The sequence below is a fragment of the Schistocerca nitens genome, chromosome 9 (genome assembly GCF_023898315.1).
Source record: "Schistocerca nitens isolate TAMUIC-IGC-003100 chromosome 9, iqSchNite1.1, whole genome shotgun sequence".
Taxonomy (NCBI): domain Eukaryota; kingdom Metazoa; phylum Arthropoda; class Insecta; order Orthoptera; family Acrididae; genus Schistocerca; species Schistocerca nitens.
Window position 1 is genome coordinate 156,996,005 of NC_064622.1, and position 16,828 is coordinate 157,012,832.

At 44.1% G+C, this 16,828-nt stretch overlaps 1 protein-coding gene across 1 annotated transcript in view; it reads right to left on the minus strand.

Annotated features, from left to right (window-relative positions):
* Positions 1–6,210: 6,210 nt before the first annotated feature.
* The window catches only part of LOC126203787 (uncharacterized), a 140,850-nt gene continuing 130,232 nt past the window's right edge, over positions 6,211–16,828 (minus strand). Inside the window, exon 13 of the mRNA XM_049938154.1 lies at positions 6,211–11,496. Coding sequence (XP_049794111.1) covers positions 7,358–11,496 — 4,139 coding nt within the window. The 3' untranslated portion in view covers positions 6,211–7,357. The remainder of the gene's footprint in view (positions 11,497–16,828) is intronic.

Sequence of the window (16,828 nt, forward strand, 5' to 3'; positions counted from 1 at the left end):
CATTGTGCAGATACATGACATAACTAATGAGGAGGTATTGAATAGAATTGGGGAGAAGAGAAGTTTGTGGCACAACTTGACAAGAAGAAGGGACCGGTTGGTAGGATATGTTCTGAGGCATCAAGGGATCACAAATTTAGCATTGGAGGGCAGCGTGGAGGGTAAAAATCGTAGAGGGAAACCAAGAGATGAATACACTAAGCAGATTCAGAAGGATGTAGGCTGCTGTAAGTACTGGGAGATGAAGAAGCTTGCACAGAATAGAGTAGCATGGAGAGCTGCATCAAACCAGTCTCAGGACTGAAGACGACAACAACAACATGAATCTTCAATTCAGAAAATACCAAGTTCTACGTCCAGTCACATTCATGTGATAACCTGTCAACAGCCTGAAAAACCACGTTTTGCAGTGCAGACCGCTGCGAGACATGCAGGAAGAAAGTCAATGAGGTTCTGGAAGGTATCAACAGGGATGGGTCAAGCTGACTTCAGTGCTGTGTCCCGCTGCAGTGGGTTTCTCAGATGAGGATTTATGGCATGTACAGCCCGATAAGGTGGCCCCACAGATTCTTGTTTGGGTTTTAATCCAGGTAGTTTGGTGGCCAGAGGAGTACAGTAAACTCATCCTAGAGGTCTTCAACCCCCCCCCCCCCCCACACACACACACACAACGAAGAGTGTGACATCCCACTGCCAAGGAAAAGCAAACTGCTTGTAGGGGTGTATATGGCCCTCAAGGGTAGATGCATACTTGTGTTTCTCTACTGTGTCTACTAGAATGACTAGATCACAAACACAATGCCACGAAAACTCTCGCTAGACCACACCACTCCCTCTTCTGGCCTAGATCCTTCCGACAGCTGTTGCAGGGTGTTTGCTTTCAGACATATCATGTCGTACACGCCAATGGCCAACTGTCTAATGGAGCATAAAACACGATTCATCTGAGAAGGCCACCTATCTCCACTTCGTGGATGCCCAGTTATAGTACTGCACAGCAGTAAGCATGGTTGCATAAACCAGGCACCTGCTACAGAGGTCCATATGCAGCAATATTCATAGAATGGGAGACACTGTTGGTATCCCCTTGGTTCATCTGGGAGATCTGCTCAACAATTTCACATCTATTTGCCCACACACATCTCTCCAACCATCATTTACCTCATTATCTAATGCCTATGGTGCACAACAGTTGCCCAGGGGCCAGTTTTGGGTAGTGCCATTTTGCCATGCACTGTGTACTTTAACCAAAAAGCAGCACACAAGCAATTTACTAACTTGACCACATATATGTTGTTGTTGTTGTCTTCAGTCCTGAGACTGGTTTGATGCAGCTCTTCATGCTATTCTATCCCGTGCAAGCTGCTTCATCTCCCAGTACCTACTGCAACCTACATCCTTCTGAATCTGCTTAGTGTATTCATCTCTTGGTCTCCCCCTACGATTTTTACCCTCCACAATGCCCTCCAATACTAAATAGATGATCCCTTGATGCCTCAGAACATGTCCTACCAACCGATCCCTTCTTCTGGTCAAGTTGTGCCACAAACTTCTCTTCTCCCCAATCATATTCAATACTTCCTCATTAGTTATGTGATCTACCCATCTAATCTTCAGCATTCTTCTGTAGCACCACATTTCGAAAGCTTCTATTCTCTTCTTGTCCAAACTATTTACCGTCCATGTTTCACTTCCATACATGGCTACACTCCATACAAATACTTTCAGAAATGACTCCCTGACACTTAAATCTATACTCGATGTTAACAAATTTCTCTTCTTCAGAAACGCTTTCCTTGCCATTGCCAGTCTACATTTTATATCCTCCCTACTTCGACCATCATCAGTTATTTTGCTCCCCAAATAGCAAAACTCCTTTACTACTTTAAGTGTCTCATTTCCTAATCTAATTCCCTCAGCATCACCCGACTTAATTCGACTACATTCCATTATCCTCGTTTTGCTTTTGTTGATGTTCATCTTATATCCTCCCTTCAAGACACCATCCATTCCGTTCAACTGCTCTTCCAAGTCCTTTGCTGTCTCTGACAGAATTACAATGTCATCGGCGAACCTCAAAGTTTTTATTTCTTCTCCATGGATTTTAATACCTACTCCGAATTTTTCTTTTGTTTCCTTTACTGCTTGCTCAATATACAGATTGAATAACATCGGGGAGAGGCTACAACCCTGTCTTACTCCCTTCCCAACCGCTGCTTCCCTTTCATGCCCCTCGACTCTTATAACTGCCATCTGGTTTCTGTACAAATTGTAAATAGCCTTTTGCTCCCTGTATTTTACCCCTGCCACCTTTAGAATTTGAAAGAGAGTATTCCAGTCAACATTGTCATAAGCTTTCTCTAAGTCTACAAATGCTAGAAACGTAGGTTTGCCTTTCCTTAATCTTTCTTCTAAGATAAGTCGTAAGGTCAGTATTGCCTCACGTGTTCCAGTATTTCTATGGAATCCAAACTGATCTTCCCCGAGGTCGGCTTCTATCAGTTTTTCCATTCGTCTGTAAAGAATTCGTGTTAGTATTTTGCAGCTGTGGCTTATTAAACTGATTGTCCGGTAATTTTCACATCTGTCAACACCTGCTTTCTTTGGGATTGGAATTATTATACTCTTCTTGAAGTCTGAGGGTATTTCACCTGTTTCATACATCTTGCTCACCAGATGGTAGAGTTTTGTCAGGACTAGCTCTCCCAAGGCTGTCAGTAGTTCCAATGGAATGTTGTCTACTCCGGGAGCCTTGTTTCGACTCAGGTCTTTCAGTGCTGTGTCAAACTCTTCACGCAGTATCGTATCTCCCATTTCCATAATATTGTCCTCAAGTACATCGCCCTTGTATAGACCCTCTATATACTCCTTCCACCTTTCTGCTTTCCCTTCTTTGCTTAGAACTGGGTTTCCATCTGAGCTCTTGATATTCATACAAGTCGTTCTCTTATCTCCAAAGGTCTCTTTAATTTTCCTGTAGGCAGTATCTATCTTACCCCTAGTGAGATAAGCCTCTACATCCTTACATTTGTCCTCTAGCCATCCCTGCTTAGCCATTTTGCACTTCCTGTCGATCTCATTTTTGAGACGTTTGTATTCCTTTTTGCCTGCTTCATTTACTGCATTTTTATATTTTCTCCTTTCATCAATTAAATTCAATATTTCTTCTGTTACCCAAGGATTTCTACTAGCTCTCGTCTTTTTACCTACTTGATCCTCTGCTGCCTTCACTACTTCATCCCTCAAAGCTACCCATTCTTCTTCTACTGTATTTCTTTCCCCCATTCCTGTCAATTATTCCCTTATGCTCTCCCTGAAACTCTGTACAACCTCTGGTTCTTTCAGTTTATCCAGGTCCCATCTCCTTAAATTCCTACCTTTTTGCAGTTTCTTCAGTTTTAGTCTACAGTTCATAACCAATAGATTGTGGTCCGAGTCCACATCTGCCCCTGGAAATGTCTTACAATTTAAAACCTGGTTCCTAAATCTCTGTCTTACCATTATATAATCTATCTGATACCTTTTAGTATCTCCAGGGTTCTTCCATGTATACAACCTTCTATCATGATTCTTAAACTAAGTGTTAGCTATGATTATGTTGCGCTCTGTGCAAAATTCTACCAGGCAGCTTCCTCTTTCATTTCTTAGCCCCAATCCTTATTCACCTACTACGTTTCCTTCTCTCCCTTTTCCTACACTCGAATTCCAGTCACCCATGACTATTAAATTTTCGTCTCCCTTCACTATCTGAATAATTTCTTTTATTTCATCATACATTTCTTCGTCATCTGCAGAGCTAGTTGGCATATAAACTTGTACTACTGTAGTAGGTGTGGGCTTCGTATCTATCTTGGCCACAATAATGCATTCACTATGCTGTTTGTAGTAGCTTACCCGCATTCCTATTTTCCTATCCATTATTAAACCTACTCCTGCATTACCCCTATTTGACTTTGTGTTGATAACCCTGTAGTCACCTGACCAGAAGTCTTGTTCCTCCTTCCACCGAACTTCACTAATTCCCACTATATCTAACTTTAACCTATCCATTTCCCTTTTTAAATTTTCTAACCTACCTGCCCGATTAAGGGATCTGACATTCCACGCTCCGATCCGTAGAACACCAGTTTTCTTTCTCCTGATAACGACATCCTCTTGAGTAGTCCCCACCCGGAGATCCGAATGGGGGACTATTTTACCTCCGGAATATTTTACCCAAGAGGACGCCATCATCATTTAATCATACAGTAAAGCTGCATGCCCTCGGGAAAAATTACGGCCGTAGTTTCCCCTTGCTTTCAGCCGTTCGCAGTACCAGCACAGCAAGGCCATTTTGGTTATTGTTACAAGGCCAGATCAGTCAATCATCCAGACTGTTGCCCTTGCAACTACTGAAAAGGCTGCTGCCCCTCTTCAGGAACCACACGTTTGTCTGGCCTCTCAACAGATACCCCTCCGTTGTGGTTGTACCTACGGTACGGCTATCTGTAACGCTGAGGCACGCAAGCCTCCCCACCAACGGCAAGGTCCATGGTTCATGGGGGGGGGGGGGTGACCACATATATACACTCCAAGAAAGAATTCTGACATTGTTTCCTTGCTCAAGAGGCAGCCAATATATTCAATCACACAATACAGATTCACACTTGACAACAGGTTGGTGAAGAAGCAAAGCAAATCATTTTACCCATAACACAGGATTCCCGTCTCTTCCCCAATGCTCATTGCCCGAGTACAGGACTGATTTACTTCTACCTGCTCTGAGATTCCTAACAGAAAATTGTGGTTTAGGTGGAAGGTCCTGTTACAAATCTGAGTAAGCACCAATTGCTGTGAACATGTGTGACTCTTTCACCTGCAGTGTCATACTTTACACTTTTGATTCCATAAAATTTGCTAGTGCTCAAAAATTAATACTTGGTACTTTATACGGCATTCGTCCTCACTTGCTCTTTCCTTAATCTATAATATTACCCAAGGTATCACTTTGAAACACACTACTCCCAAAGACATGGTACATTTTAAAACTGTAGTCCAAACTGAATTTTCAAAAGGATATTACTACTTTATTAGAGATGTTAAAAGTTTCATGCAAAAAAGTACCTCTTCTATAGACACACAGATACAATTCTGGACTGTTTTACATGAACGTATTTTCTTTCTCTCCAAATATAATTTGTGGTGTAATCCTTCAAATTCAACAAAGGAGTTATTCTGAAAATTAAACGCTATGACTTCTTGGACCTCTTAAATGGACTTGTTTAAAACTTTTCATTTAGGTTAAATTACATAGGTATGAGGGTATTTGCTTACTTTCCATTTCTGAATTTAAAACAATTAACTCCTTAAGCACTCTACCTTATCTGTCCCGTAACACATTATGATACTGTTTTGAGGCACAGTTAAAGCACTTGCACACACATTTCATTAAAACCAAGTAATCATCTGCCCTCCTTTGCCTCCCTCTTATGTAGTTTTCGTGTTTTTGTTTTCTCATTTACCTGCCTATTATCTTCTCAATGCTGCTTCTATACAGTGAGTAGTTGTCTTTTCTTACAGTAATGATTCTGTACTCCATCTGGGAGATGTAGTTTTCGTACTCTGTAGTTCAACATGAATGGGGATAGTGTAGAAAAAAGCTGTCTGCTCAGTGTTCACTTTCATATGACAATGATGTGAATATAACCTTTCCAGTGAGAAATTTAGATACAAACATGCTCCATCTCTAATCTACCTATGTTCCACAAATTTAAGGGTTGTTTACAGTCATGTCAATAGTAACAATAAATTTGCTTAGTTGCTATAACATCTGACCATGACTATCATTCCACTCTCCTTTACACCTTACTACTACTTTTTATTTCTATCCTTTCTTGGCCTTCTATCTTCCAAGATGATGACAACATATAACATATTAAGTAAGCAAGCTAAGTAAACTTGGTAATTGTAATTTTGTAATAGTGCCATACTTAACTGAATGCCTTACAGGTGATTAGGTGCCTTCACTAATTTTTGTTTCTTGATCCATTCTGTTATTTCTGCTATTGTAACAACTGTTAACTTGTTTCAGAAATTTAACACAAATTACAGTTCATCCAAATCTGCTGTTCAAGTCACATGTTGCTTTACTGTATATTCTGCTTGTTTATAAAGGATTTGTGAGGAAAACAAAAATAAACATCACACATCACATGTAATGATAACTAATGATTGGTATAAAATGTATTTTATTCATCCTGACCAATTATCTGCAGCACAGCAGATGTAAAGTGTCTGAACATAAGTAGCCTGTACAACAAAAATTGTCCATCATATTACACAGGATGTGTTATTGTACTACATATAAACTTTCCACTAAGAGACAAAGTCATTACAAACTAACAGTACATAGCAAATAAAGAACAAAATATATGAAGCAAATAAAGAAAATACAGGTAATTACAAATGGTAGTTCTTTCGTTTGCTACATAAATGCAGAGGTGTGTATATAAACATGTGTCAAGAAAAGTTTTAATGAAGAGATTGACAGAAATACAAGTTGCTTCAAAAACCTGTTGTTTGGACAATGCATAAAAATATTAAAGTAGTAATTAAATCAGTCTATCTCACAAATGGAAGATTGACTAGTGACAAAGGCGACACGGCTGATATTATTTCAAATACAAAACTGAAGAAATAGGAACTGTAGGAACCTGCATTAACATATAAAAAATAATTAAAAACTCTGCCAGTGGAAGACTAAATTATATCACATAGTTCAAATGCAATATGCCTGAAACCTGTAATACAGAATCTTTGTGAAAACTGACTGCTACAAAAAGTTAGACACATTGTACTTGGATGCTGCATAAAACTAGACGTGGGAGCAAAACCCAAATTTCTGTAACAGCAAAACTGTGGCAGGGAGTGTTGAACTGATTATTATTGCAATTTTACAAAACAGTTCTAGTTCAGCCAGATCTTCACTTGACATGTAAATACTGTTGGATTATATATAATTTCAATAGTTCATATAATATATATACTTTCATATAAAACCTGTGAATACCACAGCACCTCTATTTCACATCATCCATTTCCCATCCCATGCTAACCCCTTCCAATTACCCACAGAGAAGGAAAGAATTCCAGAGTCTTTTAGACACTATTAACATATTCCACAGGAAAAAAGACCTCTGATTGTATAGTAATGTGCGTGCAAAAAGCACCAAAATGTATTAACATCTGGCATCAAACACACAAACAAATCCTATACATAAATAAATTAACTCTTCCACAACACACAAGAACAAAGAAAAACTAACTTAACTTGGAATGTGTGTGAATTCCTCTGAACTGGTACCACCAACAACAAAAATCACTGCTCTGATGTTTCCACTTTAGGTTTCTTCTTTTCAGTATTACTTTCCTGGTCACCAGTTTCTGCATCATCACTTGCACTCTTCCTCTTTAGTGATTCTGGACTTTTAGAACACTGGGCATCAGAAATAGAAGATGACATACCAATATTACAGTCATCAATCTTTACTTTTTTAGGGCTAACTTCAGTCTCATTTTCACTTTCCCAGACTTTTCTTTTTATTGAAACTTCTGTTCGTTCACTATCAGTATCACTGTTGACTTTATGTTTAACATGAGCTTGCGAATCGCTTTCATTTTCCTTTGCCAATGGATCTGAAGTTGGTGAATGTGTCTGATTTTTTTCTGTATCTTCCTTTTCACATGAATTACCATCATCCTCACTGCTGACACATTTTACATCAGGTTTTGACTCCTCTGATGCGGCAGACTGACTAAGATGATTGCCAGCTGTGCCTAAACTACTTTCAGAATTTTCAATTACTTTTTCTTCAACAGAAGACGGAAGAGATGTAGATAGCAATACAGAGTCAACATTTGTTGGGGTATCCTGTATTTTTTCTTGTTTTGCCAACTTTTGATCCACCTTTTTGTCACAATCGGGCACATCTTCCTCGGCTAAGCATAATTCTGTCCCTTTAAATTTTTTACTTGCTGCACACAATTCAACAGTTTCCTCACTAGTTTTCTCCTTCATAAAATGATGTTCTGATGTTTTAATTAGGTCACTTGATTGAAGCAAAATTTCACCTGCTGTCTCAGTTTTAGCAGTTTCTGGATTAGTTTTCTCAGGAACAAATTCTGAAGTACTGCAATCCACAGAAGCTTTATTCTTAGCTGTAAGAGAATTTTGACTAGCACTGATACCATCATTTCCAATTTCTTTTGTAGCCACCTTTTCAAACAAACTCGTTTCATCGGAAGACCTTGGTGTAATTGAAATACTTACACTGCCCTGATTAACTGAGGCTTTGCCAGACAATTCAGATGTATCATCAGCTGTTTTTCTTACAAATAATTCTTCACTTATTAAACCTGTAGATGTTGGCACCTCAGAAGACTGTAATGATTTTTCTGTCTTTTCTAATATAGCTTGCTGTGAAGCTAACCTTTTCTCAGATTCCACACATGATACTTTTACACTCTGTGTATCATTCCCCTTTAAGGGCTGCTCTACTTCACCTGATTTATTTATCTGTACTACAATCATTTGCCTCTCTTCTTCCATTTCTATAGTTGCCACCAGTTTGGATCTTGTTGAAGTTTCTGATTCTGAAGTAAATGCTGTTTCTACTTCTGGCATTGCACAACTTGAGTCCAATTGTGTCACAGAATCTTTCACTATTTCTGATGATTCATGTACAGAAGATGAGGCCAATTCAGGAGCAATCAATGTCTTTTGTGCATTTTGACCTTGCTCTTTGTTTGAAGATGTTTCTGCATGAACACATTCAATCATCTTTTTAGGTATCTCACAATCTAACACTGAAGGCACATCAGTAACAGTTTGCTTTGTTACCTCAGATTTTACCGCTTGTTCAGAAGATCTTTCTTGAGAGACTTTTCTTTTGCCCCCACAATCTTCTTGTTCTGAGAGTTGATCCGAGGCATGTGCAGCACTTTCCTCAGATTTAACTGCTGGAGTATGTGGTGCTTCAATTTCCTGCACATCTGCAGTCAATGATGTCCTTCCTAATGGCATTTCTATGCCTGACAACTTATTTGGTTCAACAGTAGTTTTCAGAGCTTTTGATGATGTACTTTCTAACTCATTCTTATCTACACACATGTTTGATGGTTCCTTAGTTTCCAAACACCGGTCGACTTGCTGAAGAATTTCTGTTTCAGAAACTGGAGTTTCAGTTTCTTTCTGGTCTTTTTCCAATTTCAGCATCATATTTTGAGATATTTGTGAACTTAATACAGCAGGAGGAGTTATGTCCAAGCCTGGTACACCAGGAACCTCAGTCGTTCCTCGAGGAATCTGGAGTCCTGTAGTTTTCATTTCCTGTTCTGTACCTTCAGAAGCCATTGTTACCTGCTCACCTGTAAACTGATTTAGTGGAGGCACCATACTTTCAAGTTTTTCAGAAACAATCTCTACTGTTGATGTAACTACTTTAGACTCGGCATCTACAACTGACGTTTCTGCTTCAGAATGTGATGAGACTACAGTAGATTTGTTTGATGATTTTGTCAGTGCTTTCATGGATTGAGCTGTTTCTGATGATCTCGTCACTTCAAGTGTTTCTGTTACTGTCTGTGAAGTTGTCAGATTATTTTCACTTACTGTGCACAATTTAGGTTCTTCAGACTTGACTTCAGCTTCATCATCAGATACAAGTGTCCTCTCTGCCACTAGAGTCTCATCTGCCTGTGAATGTGCCAATTCCTTCAAATCCAGCATGGCTGTTCCTGTCTCATTAGCTGTTTCTTTGGACAACTCAACTGCTTTAGATGTGTGTGTGTTAATACTTGAGGGTGTTTTGTCTGTTCCCACTACACTTGCACCTGATAATTTATCTGAACAAAATGCAACTTCTGGCATCTGAAGTTCCTCTACTTCTGTTTTTGCATTCGTCAAATTTTTTGTAACATTAGAGGCAACTGAAAGTGCACTTTCTGGCTGGGTTAATGGCTCTGGCCTACTGTGAGTTTGATGAACACCCATTTTAGGCAAGGATTCAGAGCCTGCTTTGTTGCCCTTTTCAAGGACAATATCTCCTATTCGCTTTACCTGTTCTACATTCTCATGCCCAACTTCAGAATCTGTTTTTGCATTTGGAGTACTAACCGCACCATCTGAAATAATGGTGCCTTCAATGGCCACTTGACTTGTTTCTTCACATACTTCATCAGACTCTGATGGACTCAAAGTGGCTTTTACACTTACTGGGGTAGCCATGAGAATATTTTTACATTCTGTTTTTTCATTTTCAGGTTTATCAGAGCTAACTGCAGGCTTTCTGTCTCCAAGTAACTCTTTCTTGCTCCAATGATCTTCTGCTGGCAAAGTTCCTTTATTTTCTGTTATAGCTGATGATGCAGCTATCTCTGCAGTAGTTTCTTCATGAGGCACCACACCTTGAGCCTTTAGTTCTTCCAGTGCTTTAATTTCTTCAATTTTACTGGATGCGACTGTCATTACTGGGCTCATTGGTGCTATCTCTGATGTACTTAAAACTACATGCACTGTTTCCAAATTTGTATCCATTCTGTCTGAAGATGATACATGTTTTAAGCTGTCGGTTTGAAGACACACTCTCGCACTGGAAGTTTCTGTTTCATGTTGTAGTGTCTTTCGTATGTTACATGGAGAACCATCTGATGGTTCTAAGGAATTGTCTACTGGATTAATGTTCGGTTTTGACATTTCGACATCATCTGATGGCAATGGCACAGCAACTGTGTCTTTAGGGAACTTTCCTTCATCTATAATGGTGGCACTGGCTGTGAGAGGACTTATTCTTGTCACATTTTGTTGATCTGGCACTTTATCCTTTGTAGATGTAATTGCTTGACTCATCAGTGCTTCAGATGTAAGGATTGGCTCTACACATAAAGGCACCGTAGAACTTGTTATTAATTCTGCAGAAGTGTTAGAAATGGACGATGTCTTTTCTGGTGGCAACACTGTTGTGTTTTGTACTGACTGTGGGAAAACATCCACAAATTTCGATGATACTTCTTTCTTCCCCATAATATCTGACAACTCTCTGGCAAGTCCTAGTTTGGTTTCTGCTGATGCTGACAGATTTGCAGTAGCATCTGTTGCCGCATGCAGCTGCTCCTGTCTAGCACTGACAGCATTGGATGCCTGAGGAACCATATTTGTCGTATTTGGTTCACACTGTACAGCATCCTCTATCTTAGCGACTGCTACTTCTATGTCTAATGCTGACTTTTCTGTCAAACTAGATTTGGAAATTATGCCATATTCGCTTGGTGTTACTGACTGTACATTTTTATCAACATCCATAGGAATGATCTCTTCAGAATGTAGTGTTGGATGTAGAGGCAAAACCACTGCAGTTTCTGTTGTTACCTCTGAAGATGGTTCATCCTTCTCTTCTACCTCCGAAGCAGAAGGTTCTGGTGTTTCCCCTCCTGGCTTGCTTTCAATTTCCATCTGCCCATCTGTAATATCAGAAAATGAGTTCTTATTACCAGCAATTTGGACAGTTGCATAAATATCCGCATTAGATGTTATCTGACTTTGACATTTTTCTTGAGATTTACAGGTTAAAGGTTGCACACTGTTAGTTGTTTCAGTCTCTGCAGCACAGACAGGTTGAGACTCAAGATCCACTAATGTATCTGCTTTCTCCAATGACAGCAAATCACCTGCCACTTTATTCTTCAGAACATTTTCCTCTAAACTTCTTTCCAATATATCAGAATTAAGTTCTGGTGTCACAGAAGAACTCTGTTCAGTGTGACACCTCTCATGGTGAACTGATATTTCGTTAGACTCTTCACTGCATGGAAAAACATTATTTTCCACTTTTGTGGCCTTCAATGTCTGGTCTACGTCAGAAATTTCCTCAGTAACACAACTTGTATTTACTTCTTCACAAGCACTAGAAACATAAGGACCTATGTTCTCTGAAGCACTACCTCTAATTAATGACAGAGAATTTGTAACACTACTTTCAAATTCCACACTTGGCAATGTATGTTCAGTTGCTTCTTCAGTTTCTTTCTTTAAATCAATGTTACATGGAGAATTACATACTTCCTTATCTGTGTCAGCCATTTTACTGCATAAGGTATCAGCAACAGATTCTGAAAGTTGTTCTGTTTCTGTAGCTCCCATCCCTAATGAGGAACTTTCTTCACGTTCTCTATCAACTGAAGACAGTGTTTCTTCCACACATAATGTAGGAACAGCAGTGGAAGAAATATCGCTTTCTTTCTTCTCAACTAATTCACATTCCTCGACATTAAAGTTCGATATTTTCACATCCTCCCCTACTTCTTGGGAACCATATGATTTCTCCATTTTGCTGGAAGTAGTATCAGGAACATCAGAAGATTTCACCAGTTTACATGGCTTCACATAGTCTTTTAAATTATCTGCATCAGATCCCGGAGAAACTGCTTTTCTCTTCAGTGATGAGGAACTGTGATACACCAAACCTGTATCACCTGTTTCCGCTTTATCTGTTGAGCTTCCCTCCTTACTAATTTCAGCCGTTATGCTTGATTCTGTAGCTTTTATTTGATCTGAATCAGTCAATGGTGGTAACTGCTGATCTGCCTGTGAAGATCGCTCAGTTAATGAACTCAATTTATCAGAACTGCCAACTTGATTGCATAATTTGAATTTGTCAACATCCACAAAACTCTTAGGTGTGTCACTTTGTTCTGTGGCAGCTGCTTCTGATTTGTCTGGCTGTGCAGCTACTGCCAAATCATCACACTGATCAGACTCTCCTGTGGCTGCTGGTGCCTCGCATTTGTCTGAATCTGCAAGTGCTGTAAGTGACTCACTTTCATCTGGCTGTGCTGCCACACTAGAACTTAAAGTTTTGTCTGGCCATGCTGCTGCTGGTGGAGCCACAATTTTGCCTGCCCCCGCAGTGTCCAACAGAGCCTCAGTTTCACCTGGCCCTGTAGTGTCCACCAGAGCCTCAGTTTTGCTGGGCCTTGCAGTGGCCGCTGGGGCCCTACTTTGGTCAGCTTCCACAGTTGTCCCACTTTCGTCAGCAACAGCTACCACCTCTGTTGACCCCAACTCCGACGCAGCAGGAGACGCCTCCGTTTCCTCTGACCTGGAGGCAGCGGACGCCTCCGTTTCCTCTGACCTGGAGGCAGCGGACGCCTCAGTTTCCTCTGACCTGGAGGCAGCGGACGCCTCAGTTTCCTCTGACCTGGAGGCAGCGGACGCCTCAGTTTCCTCTGACCTGGAGGCAGCAGACGCCTCAGTTTGCTCTGGCTCGGCAGCAGACGCCTCAGTTTGCTCTGGCTCGGCAGCAGACGCCTCAGTTTGCTCTGGCTCGGCAGCAGACGCCTCAGTTTGCTCTGGCTCGGCAGCAGACGCCTCAGTTTGCTCTGGCTCGGCAGCAGACGCCTCAGTTTGCTCTGGCTCGGCAGCAGACGCCTCAGTTTGCTCTGGCTCGGCAGCAGACGCCTCAGTTTGCTCTGGCTCGGCAGCAGACGCCTCAGTTTGCTCTGGCTCGGCAGCAGACGCCTCAGTTTGCTCTGGCTCGGCAGCAGACGCCTCAGTTTGCTCTGGCTCGGCAGCAGACGCCTCAGTTTGCTCTGGCTCGGCAGCAGACGCCTCAGTTTGCTCTGGCTCGGCAGCAGACGCCTCAGTTTGCTCTGGCTCGGCAGCAGACGCCTCAGTTTGCTCTGGCTCGGCAGCAGACGCCTCAGTTTGCTCTGGCTCGGCAGCAGACGCCTCAGTTTGCTCTGGCTCGGCAGCAGACGCCTCAGTTTGCTCTGGCTCGGCAGCAGACGCCTCAGTTTGCTCTGGCTCGGCAGCAGACGCCTCAGTTTGCTCTGGCTCGGCAGCAGACGCCTCAGTTTGCTCTGGCTCGGCAGCAGACGCCTCAGTTTGCTCTGGCTCGGCAGCAGACGCCTCAGTTTGCTCTGGCTCGGCAGCAGACGCCTCAGTTTGCTCTGGCTCGGCAGCAGACGCCTCAGTTTGCTCTGGCTCGGCAGCAGAAGCCTCAGTTTGGTCTGACTCACAAGATGCAGCACCTACCTCTGTTACTTCTAACAGCATAGATGTTTCACTCTGGCACGGTTTCAGAACTAGGGTTGTCTGTCCAGCTGCCAGTAGTGCCACACTATGTTCTGCTTCAGCTTCAACTAGCTTAGCACCTGATACCACTTTCTCCATTACATTTATTCCCACAACTGTCTCAGTTTGGTTAGACTCCAGAGGTATATTTGCCTGACCTGAAGCTACTGCTGTCCCAATATGATTTGCCTCAACTTCACCAGGCTCTGCTGCTGCTGCTTCGATTTTCTCAGTTAAATCTATCTCCACAGACAAATCAGTTACTACTGGTTTTTCAACTTCCTTAGTTTGCCTAGGCTCTGTCATAGCCATCTCTGTCTCAGTTAAACCTGCATTCACAACTGCCACAGTGGATCTTGGCACAACTCCTGCAGCCTGAATTAGGTCGGGGTCCGCAACAACTCCAACCACCTCACTTTGGTCAGTATCTGTATAAGCTTCAACCACTTCACTTCGGACAAACTGTGCAGTAGTTCCAGCTGCCTCGTTTTGGTCCGTTTCTGCAGGAGTTCGAGTCGCCTCAGTTTGGTCCGCCTCCGCAGGGGCTCCAGCCTCCTCAGTTTGGTCCGGCTCCGCAGGAGCTACAGCCGCCTCAGTTTGGTCCGGCTCCGCAGGAGCTCCAGCCGCCTCAGTTTGGTCCGGCTCCGCAGGAGCTCCAGCCGCCTCAGTTTGGTCCGGCTCCGCAGGAGCTCCAGCCGCCTCAGTTTGGTCCGGCTCCGCAGGAGCTCCAGCCGCCTCAGTTTGGTCCGGCTCCGCAGGAGCTCCAGCCGCCTCAGTTTGGTCCGGCTCCGCAGGAGCTCCAGCCGCCTCAGTTTGGTCCGGCTCCGCAGGAGCTCCAGCCGCCTCAGTTTGGTCCGGCTCCGCAGGAGCTCCAGCCGCCTCAGTTTGGTCCGGCTCCGCAGGAGCTCCAGCCGCCTCAGTTTGGTCCGGCTCCGCAGGAGCTCCAGCCGCCTCAGTTTGGTCCGGCTCCGCAGGAGCTCCAGCCGCCTCAGTTTGGTCCGGCTCCGCAGGAGCTCCAGCCGCCTCAGTTTGGTCCGGCTCCGCAGGATCTCCAGCCGCCTCAGTTTGGTCCGGCTCCGCAGGAGCTCCAGCCGCCTCAGTTTGGTCCAGCTCCGCAGGAGCTCCAGCCGCCTCAGTTTGGTCCAGCTCCGCAGGAGCTCCAGCCGCCTCAGTTTGGTCCAGCTCCGCAGGAGCTCCAGCCGCCTCAGTTTGGTCCAGCTCCGCAGGAGCTCCAGCCGCCTCAGTTTGGTCCAGCTCCGCAGGAGCTCCAGCCGCCTCAGTTTGGTCCAGCTCCGCAGGAGCTCCAGCCGCCTCAGTTTGGTCCAGCTCCGCAGGAGCTCCAGCCGCCTCAGTTTGGTCCGGCTCCGCAGGAGCTCCAGCCGCCTCAGTTTGGTCCGGCTCCGCAGGAGCTCCAGCCGCCTCAGTTTGGTCCGGCTCCGCAGGAGCTCCAGCCGCCTCAGTTTGGTCCGGCTCCGCAGGAGCTCCAGCCGCCTCAGTTTGGTCCGGCTCCGCAGGAGCTCCAGCCGCCTCAGTTTGGTCCGGCTCCGCAGGAGCTCCAGCCGCCTCAGTTTGGTCCGGCTCCGCAGGAGCTCCAGCCGCCTCAGTTTGGTCCGGCTCCGCAGGAGTTCCAGCCTTCTCAGTATAATCCGGCTCCACAGCAGCTCCAACAGCCTCAGTTTGACCTGACCCCGCAACAGCTGACACTGCCTCAGTTTGGCACAGTCCCGCAACAACTCCAACAGCCTCAATCTGGTCTGGTTCTGCAGGAACTGACAATGCCTCAGTTCCATCTGGCTCTATTGCAGAAGACAATGTCTCAGTCTGATCTGGCTCTACAGCAGCTGATAATGAATCAATAACATATGACTCCACAACAGCTCCAACTGCCTCAGTTTGGTGTGGCTCCACAGCAGGTCCAACTGTATCGGTTTGGTGTGGCTCCACAGCAGGTCCTACTGCCTCAGTTTGATTTGGCTCTGTCGCAGCTAACAATGCCTCAGTTTGATCGGGCTCTGTCACGAATGGCAATGGCTCGGTTTGATCGGGCTCTGTCACAACTGGCAATGGCTCGGTTTGATCGGGCTCTGTCACAACTGGCAATGCCTCGGTTTGATCGGGCTCTGTCACAACTGGCAATGCCTCGGTTTGATCGGGCTCTGTCACAACTGGCAATGCCTCGGTTTGATCGGGCTCTGTCACAACTGGCAATGCCTCGGTTTGATCGGGCTCTGTCACAACTGGCAATGCCTCGGTTTGATCGGGCTCTGTCACAACTGACAATGCCTCGGTTTGATCGGGCTCTGTCACAACTGGCAATGCCTCGGTTTGATCGGGCTCTGTCACAACTGACAATGCCTCGGTTTGATCGGGCTCTGTCACAACTGGCAATGCCTCGGTTTGATCGGGCTCTGTCACAACTGGCAATGCCTCGGTTTGATCGGGCTCTGTCACAACTGGCAATGCCTCGGTTTGATCGGGCTCTGTCACAACTGGCAATGCCTCGGTTTCATCTGGCTCTGTCACAACTGGCAATGCCTCAGTTTCATCTGGCTCTGTCACAACTGGCAATGCCTCAGTTTGGTCTGCCTCTGAAGAAGCTGACAATGTCTCAGTATGATCTGCCTCTACAGCAGCTGACAATGAATCAATAACATCTGACTCCACAGCAGCTCCAACTACCTCAGTTTGACGTGGCTCCACAGTAGCACCTACTGCCTCGGT